Source organism: Balaenoptera ricei, chromosome 16, assembly GCF_028023285.1.
Source record: "Balaenoptera ricei isolate mBalRic1 chromosome 16, mBalRic1.hap2, whole genome shotgun sequence".
NCBI lineage: Eukaryota > Metazoa > Chordata > Mammalia > Artiodactyla > Balaenopteridae > Balaenoptera > Balaenoptera ricei.
In genome coordinates, this window is record NC_082654.1 from 9,771,068 (window position 1) to 9,791,721 (window position 20,654).

The 20,654-nt window shown below is 45.1% G+C and overlaps 1 protein-coding gene across 19 annotated transcripts in view; it reads right to left on the reverse strand.

The window, feature by feature from the left end:
* The window catches only part of TACC2 (transforming acidic coiled-coil containing protein 2), a 205,509-nt gene that overhangs the window by 168,755 nt on the left and 16,100 nt on the right, over positions 1–20,654 (reverse strand). For 13 of the 19 annotated variants that reach the window (XM_059899310.1, XM_059899303.1, XM_059899309.1 and 10 more), the window contains exons 2-4: positions 10,718–10,796; positions 8,984–9,028; positions 6,677–6,736 (exon numbers count right to left, since the gene is read on the reverse strand). In XM_059899310.1, the coding sequence (XP_059755293.1) occupies positions 6,677–6,736; positions 8,984–9,028; positions 10,718–10,750 (138 nt within the window). In that variant the 5' untranslated portion in view covers positions 10,751–10,796. Of the gene's footprint in view, positions 1–6,676; positions 6,737–8,983; positions 9,029–10,717; positions 10,797–14,855; positions 14,915–18,539; positions 18,624–20,654 lie in introns of those variants that run through there. The other 6 variants (XM_059899311.1, XM_059899300.1, XM_059899293.1 and 3 more) reach the window with 5 other exon arrangements.

A 20,654-nucleotide genomic window follows, 5' to 3' on the forward strand; every position in this document is an offset into this window, starting at 1 on the left:
AAATCGAGGGAAGCGCACGCTCAGTCCTTGGAGCTCTTGCTTCTGCCACATTTCCTACAGTGTCTTTGAGTCCACCCCCCCCAACCCCTGTCCAGTTTCCCCATCCTAGCAACAGTACTAAGCCCTGTTGTTTACAGGATTCCAAGGGGTCTGTTGTGTCAACAGGTGTCACTACAAATAGCATACATTTCTAAAGTTACCCGTTACACTTCTAAATAGCAGCCTGGAAAAAAAAATTGGCAATCCTCCACATGACAAACTGACTTTTCAAATTGCTTCTTCAAATCTTTCCTTTGCTGCCATTGCTTGAGTAAACAAACAGTCTTTCTTTGGCTCAGGAATACTCCAGAGCTCTGGGTTTATTTTAAAGCAATCTTCAAACAGTCGCAGCAACTTTCCAGTCCTGGAAAATACACTTTATCGAGAGCTAAAGTGTTTCCTCACTAAAAAAGAAAAATTCCCCAGACCTTACCTCTTAAATGTGCCCCATCTCTCTAGACCACTGCTTACCGGTCATGCCAATAAAGAGATTTAATTAACATGGTTAGATCAGGCCCAGAGTGTCTTGCCAAGTCGCCCACTCTTGGAATGAGCTTCTTGGGAGCAGTGTGACTGCAGGTGAACGCTGGGAAGTAGACCAAAGGTCATCCCCATGGCACTAGGAGTCGGATTTCAGAAACAACTGCCAGGCTGCCAAACATAGAGGACGAACACATGTTCTGTGCTAGGGCCGGTGGGCTGCCCACCCTCCCTGTCAAGGGAAGGCAAATGCTTAGACCAGTTCTGCTAGATCATCCCAAACATTTCTTCACCTCCCTAGCTCTCCTCACAGGCGCTTTGTCAGGCCAAGAAGGGGGAGGCTCCAAGGTGGAATTTTAGGCTTCCCCAAATGGAACGGTTTCTCATGTAACGTGGTATGATGTGGTAGGAAAAATGAACAAGCTTTGGAGTCAGTGAGAGCTGGGTTTGAAGCCCCACTCTTCCTTTAGAAGATGGAGAAAATAAGAGAATTGAGTTTGCACTGGGATTTGCGTGATGCTGCCTCATGTTTAGGAAGGGCTGAGTCTAGGATTTAGGTTGACACAGAAGATTTTAAAAGACATGGTATAAGATACTAACTTTAGGGGGAGCTGGGGGAGGAGTAGGGGAATTCTCTGGACTATCCTTGCAACTTTTCTGTAAATCTGAAAATATTCCCAAATAAAAGGTTTAATTAGAATAAAAGAGTCATGGTTCCTACCCTCATGGAACTTACAGTTTAGTGAATGAATGAGAGATAACATTCAATAAACGATATCTACCTTCCCTTCCTCAAAAGCATTGGCATTGAAAGTGGTAGGAATTACCCTCAAAGGACCCAGGAACCTCAAAGATGCCAGAGTTGACATGTTCTGATGTCTGGAGTTTGTGGGGAAAGGAAAACCTTTGAGACTTCAAAACCACTGCTTAATACTAATGTCCTGTATGTATTTAATATTTTAGAAGCAATATGGTTTAAAGAGGGCTGGATAAGTTCAGAAAACCCAAATCATTTCACCTTTTGGAGCCTATTTCTTTTTTTCTTTTTTTTGTTTTTGTTTTTGTTTTCTTTTGGCCGCGCCTCGCAGCTTGTGGGATCACAGTTCCCTGATTAGGGATCGAACCCAGACCACAGCCGTGAAAGCGCCAAGTCCCAACCACTGGACCGCCAGGGAATTCCCTGGAGCCTATTTCTTTGTCTATAAAATGGGGACCTCAGCCCCTGGCCTGCCTGCCTCAGTGGCCGATACGAGCAATTTGTCAATATGGCAAAAAACTGTCCAAACGGAGCAGTCTCTATTCAAAGAGTAAGGGTTGTCAGGATGGCCTGTAACATCCTGTGATTTCTTTTATTGGATTGCTCTTGAAATGCAGATATAAACCTTAGTTTTTGCTCCTCTAGAATTTTTCTACAACTATTCATTGTCATGCTAAAGCAGCATGAGGCTTGATTCAAGAATAAGGGTGCAGGAAGAGGGAGGGGATATGGGGATATATGTATACATACAGCTGATTCACTTTGTTATACAGCAGAAACTAACACAACATTGTAACGCAATTATACTCCAATAAAGATGTTAAAAAAATAAAAAAGAAGAAGGGTGCAGGAAGCTAGGTGTAGTGGTTCAAAGCCAAGCTTTAGTGTTTATTCAGCCATAAGCCTTCGAGTATCATATCTGGAAAATGGGGGATCATATTTACAAGGTTGATTTGAAGGTTAAATAAAATAATACATGTGAAGCACAAAGCACAAGACTAGATCATAGTGGACACTCACATATTCTAGTTATTACGATTATACAGAAGAAACCGATTCAAAACTCATTAACCAAGAGCCCAGTGCCCATCTCAGCTTAAAGCTAAAATAGTTAATCAGATTCTTCAGAAGATGCATCCGGCCAGACACGGAGCCACGCGGTTCACAAACTTCGATAATCAGTCCAGCGAAAATTAGCATCAACCCTCTGGGCTGTGCCATCAGACGTCATAATAAAGGAGCTCTCCCCACTGTTATCACCACTGATTTCATGCTGTTTAATTGTCTTTGTTCAATTTCCTTCTCATTAAACACAGTTAAATCATCCCAGGTGCCCACCTACTGCCTGTAGAATATTAGAGGATGCTGTTTCTGCCGGCGCTGGTCTAAGGCTGTCGTAATGTTGAGTTCCTTGGGTTCCTCAGGAAACAGAGAAACTACCTCCAAGCTGAACTTGGGAGCCCAAGCATTTGTAGAGTTAAACAACATATGCACATATTTAGGGGACGTTTATCTAGAAGCAAAATGAAATCACACAGTGCCTAAGGTTTTCTACAGACCTCAGCCTGCAGAAACATGCCCAGGGACGGCTCACACAGAACAGATTCTCCCGTCTTCCTGGTCCTCTGTCCCTTGGATGTCAGAGAAGTCCACAGTCTGAAACCACAGTGCTGAGGTCGCCTTCAGGAACGAACCTCAGGCCGAGCTGCCTCTTTAACACTGAGCCAGAACCAGAAAGACCTGCCCTGATGAGGTCCGGGCTGGAGGAGGCGTGCCCAGTGACCTGCCCTCAACCTTCCTGACCCCTCTTGTTTCCTGCTCGTCCTTCAGCTCCCCCAGAGCGCCTTCTCGGACACCCAGTGCCATGTCAGGTGTCTTTGCATCTGTTTTCTTGCTTCACAGCATTGACCACACTTTCAATAGTTGAAAATCCTTTTTTTCTCCCCCCTTGGGACTCAAACTACAGAAACGTCCAGACAATGGAATTGCTTTAAAAGAGTTTTTTTTAATGATCATGGATTTTTAAGTCAGGCCATTATAGTAATAGGATTGACTGTCTTTCTTTCCCTCTCCACACTGTCAGAGCCGTAAACGGGTATCATGACAGCCCAATGGCCAAGGGGAAGTTCAGAGGTGGTAAAGCAGCCACCAAAGGATGGGCGGTGCCCTCGTGCTCTGGAATCCATGCGCTCAGAGCTCAGGTGCCCTCCGGAGGGCTACCCAGAACCGAGCACTCAGGAAAGAACACTGAACCACTGTCACGCCCACTTTCAGGAGCTGGGGATGTGGGCTGACATGGCCCTTATTTCACCATAAATTCTTCCATGCAAGTCACGATGCATGCAACCCCAGAAAGGGCTCATGAAACCTCTCATTACTATGTCACCTCCACCTCTGTTCCAAAGAGGACACACAAGCTAGGACCCTGACACTCCCGGAGACAGCTCAGGCTCCCCTTGGCTCAGTGTTAGTCTACTGACCTCTCACTGGACTGTGCCCTCCCATGCCCAAGCCAGTCACCCTCCACAGCCTTGGTTACACATAAAACTTTCTTCTCATTTGCAGCCAACATATCTGACGCCTTCAGGAAGGGAAGTCACCAGGAAGGAAAGGCCTGGGGTCTGGCTGTGAGTCACAGCTGTGCATTCTAGTAAGTGAGGCTGCTCTGTGCTGCCTGAGAGCAGCCTGCCTGCCAGGAGACCTCAGTGAGTCAGTCAGTGGAGGGAAGGAGCAGGAGTAACAAGTAGGACCCAGCAGGCAGCAACAGGCATCCACGAGGGGGTGGGTCTGTGGTCAAAAGGCCTCAGTCGCTAAGGAACCTTCAGTAAATGGATGGAGTTGGTCCAGCCTGCGTGTGTGAATTTCCCCCTCAAAGACTCCTCTTCCCTTGGCAGTACAGACAAGAAACCAAGGCCACACTACTAAATTTCAGAGTTTAAATAGAGTTTGTGCTGATGAAAGTAGAAATAACTGTGACTTGTCAGCAGGATCCAGATACTAGACTATTGTGATGTTATTACACTTGACTTCTTAAGATAAAATTGGTCATTAATTAATTCGACAAATCAGTTGCTGCCAAAAAATTTCAAAAGCAAAAATCATTAAGCTAATTTGCTGGCCCATTGCCAAGAGACTATGAAGAGAGGTCCTACCATGCCTCGTACCCTGACTTCAGGGTCCAGTCTCCCCAAGTACCTGTTATCCCCCCAACTTCTGTGCTTAGTACACCCCCTTCCTCAGCTGACCTCATTTCCACCCCCGCACACATGCACCCCTTTCTCTGCACCCTTATCAGCCATCAGAAGGGAGCTCCCTCAACTCCTCCCCCTCCACCCTCTCGATTCTGAGGTGTATCTGCTTCTGTCTTCCCTCCCCCAGTCCACAGTGGTGGAAATGTCTCTCCTCTAAGTCCACTTCTGCTCCAATCCCATTCCCTCGCAAACGTTCAAGGTCAGCCTTCCTTCAGTTGACCCTTCTCTCATCTGTCTTCCAATGATTCCCTGCCTCTCTCCCTCAAGCTTATCACCATGCAGGCATCTAGTATCTTCAGTCTTTAATTAAAGCTTCCATGCAACTCTCTCCACTAGCTACCGTCCCAATATTCTATTCCCTTTCTTAGGAAAACTTCTTGGATGATCTATACACCTCTCTCTACTTCTTTATCTCCATTTCCCTCATCATTCCTTCCCCATTCAACCTGCATCACTGTTATTCCACCGCAACTGTGTTTGTCAGGGGCCGGCAGGGCAATATGAAGTTTTCCTGGTCACCAAAGGCTGCCATATTGTCAAATCGATGGACAGGTGTCTGCCCCTTATTTCCCAGGAGCATCTGATGCCACTGTACACTCTCTGTTTCTTGATACTCTCATCATCTCTTAGGTCCCTCATTTTTTTTGTCTTCAGCCAGCTCCAACTCCTTCAAAGATTTTCCCGCACTTCCCCCTGGGCTTAGGTCTAAATGTTGGAGCATCTCAGGAATTAGTCCTGGGTCCCCTTTTCCAACTCTCTTACTCTCTCCCAGGTAGTCTCATCCAGTCACATGGGTTTAAATACCTGTGCTGATTACTCAAATATACATCTCAAGTCCCATCTCTTGTGTATCTAAATACCTATTAGATCTCTTCATTGCAGCTCCCAATAGGCATTCAGATTTTATGACCAAACCAGAACCTTTGATTCTCTCCCTTCCCCCTAAATTTTCCCCTCCTCCAATCCTCCCCATCTCAGGAAATGACATTCCCATCTACTCAATGGCTCAGGCCCAACACCTAGGGTTCATTCTTGAGTCTGCTCTCTTCCTTACCACCAAATTCAATCCATCATTAAGCCTTTTCTCTCTGCCTTCAAAATATATTCCCAATCCAGGAACCCCCTTCCCTGCCACCTCATTCCAAGCCATAATCATCTATCTTTTGACTTCTAAATAGCGTCTTAACTAACGTCCCTCCTCTACTTCTGCCCTCTGCCCTCTAAAGACCATTCTCGACAGAGCAATCACAACCCTCTCAGTTCATGTCATTCCTCTGCTGAAAACTCTCCGGAGCAGTTTCTCAGAGTAATCTGAGAAGCTGGCTTCTGGGCTATAGTCCTCAGTTTGGCTCAAATAAAACTCTTTTCTATTCTTATTATTGATTGTTTTGATTATTTTCATCAACAGCACCAAGCAGACCTTCTGGCAGCCACCCTTGGGGTGGAGCTGCTCTTTCCTTAAGGCGAGGAACACATCACGTGGGTGACTAACACTCCTCCTCCTCCTGGGTGTGCCAGGATTTCACCGCAAGTCACATTTTATTGCCTCACCCTGACCACACCCACAGCACACACCAACCTTGACGTTGTCTCCAGGAAACATCTCCATGAAAGGCATGCATAGCTCCCAATTTGCCCTCCTCTCCAGTCGACAGCAAACACTTTGAGCAGGGCTAAAACTAGGGGACTCAGCCAGCTGCGTTATGCACAACGACACTGGCGGAGCTTGGGAAATCAATCTTCCTTACAACAAATCAGTTTTGCCCACTGGTAGCGAAGGGGGGCCACCATCCCATGCTCAGCTTCCGTCCAGGACAAAGGAAATCAAAGTAGAAATGTTTGGAAAGGTAAGTATTAGCAGCTGCGTTACCTTGAGAACATAAGCCTTATTCAGCATCTCAAAGCATATCAACCGAGCCAGGTCTTGGGTAGACACACCAAAATGTTAGTTTTAAAAATCCAAACATATATTGCAGATTTCTACTGTGTTTTATCACTTATTTGAGGTGGGTGGGAGGAGGCAATGGGAGAAGGAGGAAGAGGAGAAAAACTAAAAAGGCAAACGAACACACCACGCCAAAAGTCTGCAACCATCTAGAAGTTAGGAAGGGGGCTGACAGCAAGCCACGCAGAGCACGTCTCCCAGTACCTGCAGAGGTTCAGGGTTTGGAGGCCAAAGGATGATGTTATTCAAGCCGGAGTCCTCTTGCTGAAAGCAAAGTGTCTTGCTGTTAGGACAGGCCACAGTGAACTGTATCCCCCCAAGTACCAGAGCGAGAGCCTAACCTGCTGGGGGTGCTCCTACCTCCCCCACAGCTACCCAGGGGAAATCAGACAACAGAGGGAGAGGAACCTGAAGCCCGAGGGTGTATGAAGGAGGCAAGGGCCAGGACTAGGCAGGCTTGTCTCTCATCCTTTGCACCAGTGACATGGCTGGTTCTCAATGCCTGGTCCTTAATCTGTGAACAGAGGTTCATTCAGACCTGCATCTTTCCTTCCAAGAGTTCACTTGTAGGCAGGTTGCAGTCACCTCCAAGTGCATCTTCACAGAGAAAAAGCTTCTGAGAGAGAGGACTGGGAGCGTGGGTGGGATGGGGGAGGGGGTGGAGGCAGAGAAAATAGTTTGCAGGTGTCTGCAGTGACCCAGGTGTGAGGTAATAGGGTTGTGACAATGGGGATGTGGAGGAAAAAAGCTGTAAGAAAAAACTTCATGGATATGTGCTACATTTTTGTCTTTTGAGAAAGTGCTCTGAAGCCATACTGATGGGACCGTCATCACCCAGGGCCCACCTTGCCCCTACAGTTATGGGGACGTGGCTCAGGCTGGCTAATCAAAGTGTCTCACATTTGGGGACACAGTGATTGATTCAAGAGAGGGCACGTGACAGATCAGGGCCCATCAGATTCCTTAGAGAGAGCTAATCAGAGGCCGGACCATTAGCTGGAAGAAGCGTGGAGCTGCCTGTGGGGCTGGGGGCACCTCCCTGAGGACTAGGACATCATGGTAAGAAAGCAGAGCAAGATCCAGGGAGGAGAGATCTCCAGCGTCATCTTTTGACCCTTTGGACTCAGTAACTTACTACAGCTAAACCCTCTCTGTGGACTTCTCAATTCTATAAACCAAAGAAGCCCCTTCTCTGCTTGTGGCCATTGGAGATGGGCTTCTGTCTCTCACAACTGAAAACAGTCCTGATTAAACAGAAATTTGGAAAGCTAAACGGCCAGTCCATTAATCAAATAGAGTGGTTTATTAAATATGGAGAATGGGAATGGGTGGAGTTAGAGGTGACCCCCAGGTTTCTGTCTTGAATGGTAGGATAGGGCATGGTACCCAAGAGGGGGAATACAGAAGGGGAGGATCAGCTGAGCTCAGGTTTGAAGAGCTCAGGGTGACTGTGGGTCATCTAGGCAGAGATATCCAGGAGACAGTGGAAAGACAGGTTTGGAGCCTTAGCCCCGTGGGGGACCCTGAGTCCTACAGCCAAATGTACTTGCACTTCATTTCCATTTGTTTCTCCAAGGAAGGCAAACTTTGTTCTGATTCTGGAATCCTAAAGGCACCCCCGTGATGCCCCACTGGGTCATGTTTGACTGAGGCTGGAGATGTGAAAAATTGTGGTGCCAGGAAAACCTCTCCTGTCTGCTCCAGGAGTCAGGGGACTGGGGAGGGAGGCTAGGGTTGGGAGCTGGCAGGAGATGAGAAATGGGGGTAAGGTATAGTAGGGTGAGAGTTTTTAAATCTTTAAGTATTTTTACCTTTCTAATCAGTAAAGATCTGAGACACTAAAATGTTCATTGCTTGGAAGGATATAGTGAGATGGGCTCTCATATCCTGATGAGAGACATATAAATTGTCATCACCTTTCTGGAAGGCATTTCATATATAGATATAACTATAGATATAGATACATAGCAAGAGCCTTTCAAAAATACTTACCCTCCATTTGATGTGCCAATTCCATTTCTGTGCATCTATCCTAAATAAACCAGCCTTCAATTCTGGACAGTGCAGTTTAGTATAGGTAATGGAGAGAAAATATAACCTACTTTATTGTCTGTATTCAGGTAGGAGTTCTCAGCTTAGGGAAGATACAAAAAGCACTATCTATAAAAAGAAAAACTGATATATTGTACCTGGTAGAAACTTTTCTGTAAAAGACCCTGTTAAGAGGATGAAAAGACAAGCTACCAATGGGAGAAAATACTTGCAAACCACAATTTGACAAAGGATTATTATCTAGACTATATAAAAACTCTCAAGATCAACAGTAAGAAAAATCCAGTTAGAAAATGAGCAAAAGACATGCACAGATATTTCACCAAAACGAATATACAGATGGCAATAAGCATGTGAAAGATGTTCAACATCATCAGTCATCAGGGAAATGCAAACTAAAACCATAATGAGATATCACAACACACACATCAGAACGGCAACACCAAATAGTGACAGTACCAAATGATGGTCACAATGCAGAGAAACTGGATCCCTCGTACACTGCTGGTGGGAATGGAAAACGGTACAGGGATTTGAGCAAACAGTTTGGTAGTTCCTTATAAAACTACACATGCCACTACCATATGATCCAGCAACTGCACTCTTGGGCTTTACGTCAGAGAAATGAAAACTTACATTCACAAAAAAACCTGTACACAAATGTCCATAACAGTTTTATTTGTAATAGCCCCAAACTGGAAACAACCCAGATGTCCTTCACTAAGTGAATGGTTCAATGAACTGTAGTACATCTATGCTGGGGAACACTACTCAGCAATAGAAAAGAATGAACTATTGACACATGCAACAATCTGGATGAATCTCGAGGAAATCATGCTGAGTGAGAAAAGCCAATTCCAGAAGGTCACCTACTGTATGATTCCATTTATATAACATGGTATAACATTCTCTATCTCATCTCTATGGAGATAGAGAATGAATTAGAAATTGCCAGGGGTTATGAACGGGGCACCGGAGGGAGGTGGGTGTGGCTATAAGGGCAACAAAAGGAATACTGTCTCTGGAAACGTTCTGTATCTTGACTGTGTCAATGTCAGTATCTGGGTTGTGATTTTGTACTCTAGTTTTGCAAAATGTTGCCCCTGGGGGAAACTAGGTAAAGGGTACGTGGGATCTCTCTGTATTACTTCTTCCAACAACATGCCAATCTAACCATTATCTCAACATCAAAAGTTTAATTTTAAAAACTTTAAGATTTTTGGGGAAAAAAATCTGGGTTTCTGACTTCTCTCGAGGAAATGGAAAGGTCTTGTAACACTGGACCCACATTTCTACTTGGCAGCCATCAGCTGGTGTTGATGTGGCTGCTTCCTTTAGACAGCTGGACCGGACCCCTCTGTGTGCCACAGTTCCCACCTCTCCCTATAGTTTCCCACCCACATGTTTAACACAATTACTGTTTCCTGTCTGCCTCTAAAGATTGGAGTTTGCCATCTTTTCTTTTGATGATTCCTGTTTTCCTGCGGGAGGAAAGAAGATTGTGGGGAAGAAAAAAGCAGAGGGAAAAGGAATTGCCTTAGGCTGGCTTTAAGTCGAATTTTCTCATTCAGAGAACTCAATACCATTAATCCAAAATTTCCACTGTGTATCAGATCGATGGGAAAGTGTTTCCCTAATTTTGTTCACCGGCGCATTGAATTACGACTCTCAAACTTAAAATGGATAACTATAAAATTTGAATTTACTTGAATATCCCAGTATTACACACAATCCAGCAAAGCCTATGCCTCAATTGTGAAAACCTTACCTAACATGGAAATGATAGTTCACATTTAAACTGCTCGACATTTATAGATTTTTAAAACCACTTTTTCAGGCCCATGACTTTTTTGGGGGGGAGGGGTATGCATCCATGTAGGTAAGTAGATGGGGAGGGGGGCACAATCCAGGAAAAAAATGCACCAAACTCTCATATGTCAATTTCAAAAGCATAGGACAAGAATTAAAACTAGTTTTTATATCGTTTATAAAATTAGGGCTAGACTTAATATGAGAATTCTGAAAATGGAATGAAAAATGCCTACATGGATACGAATATGCCCACATGTATCTAGCCACACTCTGAGTTTTAGTTCATTCCTTCCTGGGCAGAGAGGAGATGCTGAAAAAAAAGTCTAGTCAATGTCACTCAAGAGACCCGTGTAGGTCAAGGGGAAGCCCCGTGACACCCACCTGGTTGCCCGAGGTGCTGTTCTCGTTGCCCATGGTGATTCAGGGTGCCCAGCGTCCCTTCGGATTTGATCAGCGGTGACTGGAAGAAACAAAAGGGTATATACATCTGTAGAATTGAAGAGGATCTGAGTATTTTTCCGCCTGCACATTTCCCCAATCTCAAAAGCCAGATGATGGGAAGTGTTTATCTCTGCAGTCACAACATGGAAAATTGCTTTTGAAGGGTTTTCCTTTGCGACGTGCCACCCAGCAGTACAGGCTGGTGTTTTATTCCCACCTCGGGTTGGCAGACACTTCTGTAAGACGAGTTTGTTACTGAGCCTCTGACCTAACGCCAATGTACACGTATACGTATACATACAAAGGGAGTGACAAAAGGGGCCCGTTTGCCAAGGAGAGCTTGAGGAGCACTGCTGTTGGAGTGTTTTCTGTTTCTAATTGTGTTCGGTTTGGAAATCCAGAGTGCGGCTGGCTTCCCACTGTGGAGGACAGCAGAGCTGGGTGTCCAATGTCAGGAGGCGTGAAATCCACTGCTCTTCAAAAACATGTGGTTTTCATATTTTTTTCTCTAAACACTTGTTTCATCAAATCAGTTTCACTTCTGCACATATTTCGATGAAGGCAGCATGTTTTCCTTGCTGAGGAAAATGCGTAGTTGTAGCCAGACAAGGAATAAATAATCATGTAAAGCGGCTTGCTGTCTGGACACCCAGAGTCATTTCATCGGGCTTACTTAGTGACGTTGTTTATTAATCGTCATCATAATGAGGATGCTTCCCACACAGCCCATAGAGAAACCCAGGACATCTGCTGACAACGCCAACAGAGTTCCACAAGACCCCATAGCATAAGCAGGATCAGGCCTGTTTGTTCACTTGTTCTAGGTGGAGAAACTAAGTTACAGAAAGCTTTTAAAATCACAGACTTTTCAGGGACTTCCCTGGCAGTCCAGGGGTTAAGACTCTGCACTTCCAATGTAGGGGGCACAGGTTCCATCCCTGGTCAGGGAACTAATATTCCCACATGCCGCACAGCGTGGCCAAAAAATAAAATAATAGACTTTTCAATACAAGCACCCCTATGTTCATAGCAGCGCTATTCACAATAGCCAAGACATGGAAGCTACCTAAACATCCATCGACAGATGAATGGATAAAGAAGATGTGATACGTATACACAGTGGAATACTACTCAGCCATAAAAAAGAACAAAATAATGCCATGTGCAGCAACATGGATGCAACTAGAGATTATCATACTCAGTAAAGTAAGTCAGAAAAAGACAAATACCATATGATATCACTTATATGTGGAATCTAAAATATGCCACAGATGAACCCATCTATGAAACAGACACAGAATCATGGACATAGATAACAGACTGTGGTTGCCAAGGGGGAGGGGGTTGGGGGAGGGATGGAGTGGGAAGATGAGGTGAGCAGATATAAGCTATTATATATAGAGTGGATAAACAACAAGGCCCTGCTGTATAGCACAGAGAACTATATTCAGTATCCTATGATAAACTGTAATGGAAAAGCATATTTTAAAAAAGAATATATATATATATATATATATATATATATCTGTATAACTGAAGCACTTTGCTGTACAGCAGTAATTACCACAACATTGTAAATCAACTATACTTCAATAAATAAATAAATAAATTAAATAAATTACAGACTTTTCGAGCTGGAGCCTTAGAGATTACCAGTCTAATCCGGTGGGGAAACTGAGGCTGCAGAGAAAGCCAGGGATTTGCCAAAGACCCAGTTTGGGGAGGCCAGAGCTGGAAACAGAACCCAGTCTCCTGCCTTCTGATTCGAGATTTCTTCCCAGCAGGATGGCTGTCATCATAGCATTTCCTCAGAAAACCTCAGTGATGGACTTACTCACAATAAAATGTGTCCATTGATTTGCTTAGCCATTCAACCAAAACTGAGTGAGTAGCTACCATGTACTATGTGTAATCAACAGTCACGGGAAAATAAAATATAAGTATTTTGAACGGGCCTAATTAAAATGCCCCCAAACTGAGAAAATTATGAGTGATGTCACTGTAGTGATCAATTCTCTCCCTCCTAACCCTTTAATCAAAAAGTTGCAATTGCCAATGGAACAGGATAGAAAGCCCAGAGATAAACCCACGCACATATGGTCACCTTATCTTTGATAAAGGAGGCAAGCATATACAGTGGAGAAAAGACAGCCTCTTCAATAAGTGGTGCTGGGAAAACTGGACAGGTACATGTAAAAGTATGAAATTAGAACACTCCCTAACACCATACACAAAAATAAACTCAAAATGGATTAAAGACCTAAATGTAAGGCCAGACACTAACAAACTCTTAGAGGAAAACATAGGCAGAACACTCTATGACATAAATCACAGCAAGATCCTTTTTGACCCAGCCCCTAGAGAAATGGAAATAAAAACGAAAATAAACAAATGGGATCCAATGAAACTTAAAAGCTTTTGCACAGCAAAGGAAACCATAAACAAGACCAAAAGACAACCCTCAGAATGGGAGAAAATATTTGCAAATGAAGCAACTGACAAAGGATTAATCTCCAAAATTTACAAGCAGCTCATTAAGCTCAATAACAAAAAAACAAACAACCCAATCCAAAAATGGGCAGAAGACGTAAATAGACATTTCTCCAAAGAAGATATACAGATTGCCAACAAACACATGAAAGAACGCTCAACATCATTAATCATTAGAGAAATGCAAATCAAAACTACAATGAGGTATCATCTCACACCGGTCAGAATGGCCATCATCAAAAAATCTAGAAACAATAAATGCTGGAGAGGGTGTGGAGAAAAGGGAACACTCTTGCACTGTTGGTGGGAATGTAAATTGATACAGCCACTATGGAGAACAGTATGGAGGCTCCTTAAAAAATTAAAAATAGAACTACCATACGACCCAGCAATCCCACTACTGGGCATATACCCTGAGAAAACCATAATTCAAAAAGAGTCATGTACCAAAATGTTCATTGCAGCTCTATTTACAATAGCCAGGACATGGAAGCAACCTAAGTGTCCATCATCGGATGAATGGATAAAGAAGATGTGGCACATATATACAATGGAATATTACTCAGCCATAAAAAGAAACGAAATGGAGTTATTTGTAGTGAGGTGGATGGAGTTAGAGTCTGTCATACAGAGTGAAGTAAGTCAGAAAGAGCAAAACAAATACTGTATGCTAACACATATATATGGAATCTAAGAAAAAAAAAAAAAGGGTCATGAAGAACCTAGTGGCAAGACGGGAATAAAGACACAGACCTACTAGAGAATGGACTTGAGGATATGGGGAGGGGGAAGGGTAAGATGTGACAAAGTGAGAGTGTGGCATGGACATATATACACTACCAAACGTAAAATAGATAGCTAGTGGGAAGCAGCCGCATAGCACAGGGAGATCAGCTCTGTGTTTTGTGACCACCTAGAGAGGTGGGATAGGGAGGGTGGGAGGGAGAGAGATGCAAGAGGGAAGAGATATGGGAACATATGTATATGTATAACTGATTCACTTTGTTATAAAGCAGAAACTAACACACCACTGTAAAGCAATTATACTCCAATAAAGATGTTAAAAAAAAAAAAAGTTGTAATTGCTCAATCCTTTCTGCCATTTGCTGTTTATAAGATGGCCAAAAAAAAAAAAAGGAATCAATACTCACTTACAGAATGTAAAAATTTTCATTTATTTAAAATCAATCACTTCAGTTTATTTTTTCTGTTCATTTGCAAAATTATGCCTTAGGAAATAATGTTGAGTGTTACAATCATTGTGCCCTTATCCATTATCATAACTTCCTCGTACCTGCCAGGCTGAACCACATGCGGCTGGAACTACACGTGATTCGATGTAACATTAATTTTTGAAACTCATCCACCAAATAAAATTCAATAATTTTCTTAAGAATCAGAACACTTGAGCTAGATTTTTAAACTGGCTTTTAAAACTACTTCTGACTCAGTGTAAATTTCAAAACCCCCGAGGGAAGGCCTGGTTGCATTCAAAACTCTCTCCTGGTGACCTTTAGAACTGCCCTCCTCGGGCTTCCTCAAGACCAGAGAGGAAGTACCGCTCTGTACGACTCTGCCGTCTACTTACAGTCAGGGACGGTCTGTGACTTTGGAGGCCGAGGCCCCTGGAAAGTCTGCGTGTCAGCAACTTGACTCTCTCCTCCACCATTCAGAAGCGAGCAAGGTCTAAGCAGAGGCCCAGACCCACCTCAACCAGTTGGGCAAACAGCCCAAACAGTCTCCACCCACGAGGCTGACACAAACCAGCTGCACATCATACCTGGGCAGAGCCAGAGCAGAGCCGCAGTGAATACACAAACGTGCAATCAGCATTTCCCAGCCCATTGAGGCCAGGGCCTTTCATGCAGAGGATTTTCCTGTTAGTACATTAGCAGGGCTCCTTTCAGAAAAGGCTTATCCAAACTAAAACTGGCCCCTGTCATCTGATTGGCCGCACCTAGGGGAACAGGACTGTCCTGCTCCCGGAGCAGGGGTGTCATGAGTCACTCGCTTGCCCTTATGCTTTAGAGACAAACTTTTCTTTCTAGAGAGGAGGAAAAACCTCCAAGGGCTTCCTGTTTGCACCTGGGAAAATTCTGCCGTAAATAATACGGAAAGACAAAGAAAACTTGTGGAAACATGATGACGCAGCAGTCTGGCACCTGTTTATGGTTTGGTGTGTGCAGAATGTACTTACCCAGGCGTGGCTTGAGTTTCAACAAGTGAAGTTGTACAAAGCAGCAGGCTTGCCCAGGTCGCTGGTAGGCAGACCTGCCCATCCAGGGTGGAGGGGGCCCTGCGGCTCTCAGGCGGGACTGGAGAAAGGCAGCCACCAAAGACCACTCTGTTCGCAGCCTCCTTCCCCTCTGGATTCCAGTCGTTAACAATTAGCCACTCTTTTGCATGAATGCAGTCAATTTCAATATATATACATATATTTTTTGTAGTGGCAGAGTCTTTCATTCATTCTGCAGAAGCTCCTTACACCTGCCACAGGGTGCAGCCCCTCCAGGGAAAAAAGTTAGCACTTCATCAAAGGTTTCTTGGAGACCAGATGTCCTACCAAGCTCAGAGGAGTGTCCGGAGTTCCTTGGAGGGGAAAGTTGGATGTGGAGGGGGATCTCAGTGCCCCACTTCTAGTTCAAACAGAGCAGAAGTGTGTATGTTTCGGCAGACAATGGATAAGCAAATTGTGATCTATCCATACAATGGAATATTATTCAGCCATAAAAAGGAGTGAGATTCTGAGACATACTACAACTTGGATGAACCTTGAAAATATGTTAAGTGAAAGAAGCCAGACACAAAAGGTCACATACTGTGTGATTCTATTGACATGAAATGTCCAGAATAGGTAAATCCAGAGAGACAGATACCAGTATTGTGAATGTATCAAATGCCACTTAATTACTCACTTTAAAATGGTTAATTTTGTGTTATGTGAGTTTCAACTCAATTTTTAAAAGTGAGTATGTTTCATATCTTGAGATTCTGCATAAGATATTGTTTGAAAAAATAAATCTACTGGGGGAAAAAAGCTTGAAAACGACTACTTTTGTGTTTATTAACACTAGATTTCCATAAAATCGAAGATTAAAGGGATAAGAAACAAGAAACTTTGCCTACCCTCGCCCCCTTCCCGTCCCCCCATCACAAAATCAAAAGGGAGTTTTTCTAGGGAAGAGAATCTTTCCAAACAAAATGTCTTGGATGAGCCAGATGGGAATGAAGAAAGGTCCCAAGCAAGTCTTCAACAGGGGAGCAAACATAGCAAAAAACCCTGACAAAGAGAACGAGAGAGTCGGGGGCTCACTCCCAAGGAGAGAGGCGAAGGAGGGAGAGAGGATGGCCAACCAAAATGGCAGAGTCCCGTAAGGGTAAGGACTTTGAAGGTGGGGAATGTTCAGTGTTCAGTTTTCGGTTGTGTACATTTCAGCAATGAAATGCCCTCCAGGGACCACTGCCTCAGGCAGCTCTGCAGCCTCGCCTGCTGCTGCCACCACTGGCCCCTGGACCACCACTACCATGGCTGCTGGACACTGAGCACCGTCGCTGACACCTGTCTCATCACTCACTGCTGTCCTGGACACCACGGGCACCAGAGGCTGCCACTGCCGCTGGGGAAGAGAGCGAATGAATACACAGACTTTTCAGCTTCCACCCCAGGAGCTAGTGCTCTGTCTCTTATAATGATAGAGTTCCCAGGCACAGGGGACAGGCCCAGAAGCCGGGCACCACGGAATCCAGAATGTCCATACTTCTTAGTCAAGACCCCCTTTCCTGGAGGCACTCCTCTGACGGGACCCCAACAGCAGTCTTACCACTGTCTACATGTGTTCGCGGCCGATCGGCTTCGTTCTCTTCATGCTGTTTTCTTCCAAGCTGGACATCCAGCAAGTGACCAGGTTTCCACTTCCCGCCACAGATGGCTAAACGCACGTGTATGTGAATTCCTTCAACTGTCTCTGGGACAAGCTCCCCTCGGAGGGAGGATAGGGTTGTGACCGCTGCCCTGTGAACGCCAACTCCACCACCCACCTGATGTATACACTTTAGCAAATCGTTTAACTTCTCTGTGCTCAGCTTTGCCATCTCTAAAATAAGAATCAGGGACTTCCCTAGAGGCCCAGTGGTCAAGACCCCGCGCTTCCAAAGCAGGGGTTCCATCCCTGGTCGGGGAACTAAGATCCCACATGCTGCGCGATGCAGCCAAAAAATAAATAAGTAAAATAAAATGGGAATCATAACAATACGTACATCATATGACTGTGGTGAGATAATTTCCATAAAACTCTTGCAATAGATTAAGCACTAGATAAATTGTTGGCTATTATATTACTACTGGCAGTAGGTCTCTTTGGAGCCCCCAACAGGCAAATCCCACAGTGAAACAAAGATTAGGTTGCCTTCTTTTTTATCCCTTCAGAAAAATCATGAATTCTGATGCTACTGATTAGAAATCAGTACATCAGCTAAACTGACTTGTGCACTGAAAGAAACAGATGTTGATGAAGACTATTTATAACATAGGCTCAATAAGAAGTTCACGGTTTCAAGAACTTGGACCAAGCAACTTACATTGAAATATTTGCTGGGCAAGTGACACATCATTCCAATCTTGTCCCTCTACTTGGCCATTGCTGGGCGTCCGATGTTAATTTAGCTAGAGTTGCTCTATATCCCCAGGCAAATGAAACTGTACTTCTTCAAAAATGATCCATGGTTTAGGCTTCTAATTAATTCAAGGGGGTTTTCCACAAGCAAGACTGAATCCACAAAGGTTTCTTCTACCCACTTGTTCTGTGTACAGAGTCTAGACAGCCAGCTAAACCTCAACCTAGTCTCCAGTAGATTCAAATATAAAATTCATTTTAAAAGATAGTTGTTTGGGAGAATTTTTATTTTTCAGCTGGTGTATTGGCGTCACATCATCACAGCTGCAAATATAAACTGGGCAGTCTTTGATTCATTCATTTACTTACGTGTCTATTCCATAAATACTGAGCTCTTTCTATGTGCCAAGCCTGAGGTCCCTGTGTTCTCTTGCACTTACAGCAAAGCCATGAGGTAGGTTTTTTCTTTTTTTATGGATGAACAATTGAAACCCAGAGAGGTCAAGTCGCATGGGCAAAGCCCAGGAGAGAGGAAAAGGAAGGCTGGAGTCTGATGGCCCCAACCCTGGCATTCGATGAACAATGAAATGCTGCCGCCTTGGAAGACTTTTGGCAAGTGTTCAAAGGTAATTGACTGCCTTTATCGCTCGTTCACTTACCTCTGTAGCAGAGCATGGGGTTTCTAGCTGTTGGCAACTGAAGCTGCTTGGGAAGGCTCCAGCTTATGGATCCCCCTCGCTGATCTAGAAGAGGGAAGGAGGTAAGGTTTGGGCTGGTGATGAACCACCAAGGCTGGGATAGCCTAACGGGGCTGGGTAGCCAGAAGCATTGCTGAGAGGAGCCAAGAGAAACATTGGGGAAACAGGGCCTGGAGCCAAGTCTGAAAGAGGAGGGGATGGAGCCGGGAGAATGAGCACAGCAGCTAAACTGTGCAGCGCAGCCTGTGGGTGGAGGACGTGGCTCAGAACCCAGACTGTGGTGTCTGAGCCGATGCCGCATTTTACCTGCTGTGTACGGGGCGGGAGGTACAAGATGCTGCGGAAGCGAAGACGAGATCACGCAGGCCCCGTTTCATCGACGGTAACACGTGGGCTCAGAGAGGTTTTGCAGCCAAACTCCCACTGCCCTGTGAGCAATCTATTGGGATGTGTTGACACATCAGACAACCTCATCGAGTTTTCTATTCAGGGTTTTTAATTCTCTATCTTAAAAACCCTTTTTCTGTACATGAGGAAAATGTATCTGTTTTAAAATACGTTTGGAATCTTCCGCGTTGAGTCATTTCGATTGTTAGTGCTGGAAGCAGCGTGGAGATCATCTTCTCCAGCACAGATGAGGAAGCCGAGGCCAGAGGGTAGAGACGATCTACCCATCCTCCCACAGCAAGCAAGGGCTGGAACCAGAACTGGACTCAGACAGGCTTGCTTCCAACAGGCAGCCTCCCCTGACAAGGCCTCTGCAGGCTCCGGAGTCGCCTCCAGACCAGCCCAGCAAGATCAGATGAGACCCACCTTTCCTGCATGGCATTGCTCTCCAGTCACAGTGGCCTCCAGCCGTTCAGGTCCTGCGTCAGCTGAGGATATGGGGGGCACCAACTGGGAGGTTATGCTTGCTCTGGGGGTGAGCTCAGGTTCACCTGACCCAGCAGTTCCTTTGGCTGCTTGACAAACCCAGTAACCTAAGTCAGCTGCTGTTCCCACAGATGGCGTCAACCCTCATCCCAGGCAGGCAGGAGGCCTCAGCTTCTCCCTCCAGTGGCTGAATTCAGTTGTTCTAACTCCCTACCTTGAACGGCTGAGCACGGAGCTACTTATAGCTCTGTTATCATGTTCCTGTTTGAATACAAACAAACACCCGTAGCCTGGGAAAGGGATTTATTAAGAGACATTGCCTGCTTTCTGCTCCGGCAGGGGCCCTTCGTGAGCACCGTGGACTTGGCTGCTCCAGGGGGTTTAAGTGAAATGACAACTCTTCCTTCACACTCTCCCCTTAGCCGCTTGTCTTCTTTCCTCTCCCATCTCCGAGGGCACCGAGAAACTTTGATGTGAAAAGTCCACTCTCGCAGAACTTAGAAATCACCTGCTCTCACGCCGTAGAGATCAGACACAAGACTGCTGGTGAGCGGCCAGGTCAGTTATTAAGTTCTTATTTCTCAGCTCCAAACCCACTACATTCAGATGCTGGGAGGCTCTGAAAACCCCATTTCTGCTTTGCCAACAGCGCCTCGTGAGGCTCTGCCAGGGGAAGGCGGAAGCCAGAGGAGGAAGGAGGAAGCAGGGCACGCTCCTTCCTGGCTGCTTCCTGCTTCTGGGAGCATCGCCCCAACCTCACTTCTCCCCTGTGGCAGCAACAATTCCCTCCCGGGCCAGCAGTGGGGTCCAGTTTGCCATTCTCCCATGTCCAGAGCTAGCCTCATGGACATCAGCCCCAGCTGACTGCAAACCCCTCCACAGAGGTCTGAGGTTCCCTGCTGTGGGGCACCCCCTCCAAGCTCCTAAGTAATAATTCCCACTTCTCTTTGCTCCCTAAGCCCTAAGTGTGATAACTACTTCCTGCAGTGGCTACCTTCCATCATCCTGTAGAGTTTGCCTTTTGCCTTTGCATTTACCTAGATAACAATCCTTTATATTAAATTCTCTCTGTTAAAATAACTGGGACATTTCTGTCTTCTGACTTAACCGTGGCTGATATGCTGGCAGAACTGGGATACAAATCTTCTTTCTCCTGGTTCACGACTCTCTGCACTGGCACCCAATAAATATGTGTTCAGTTAA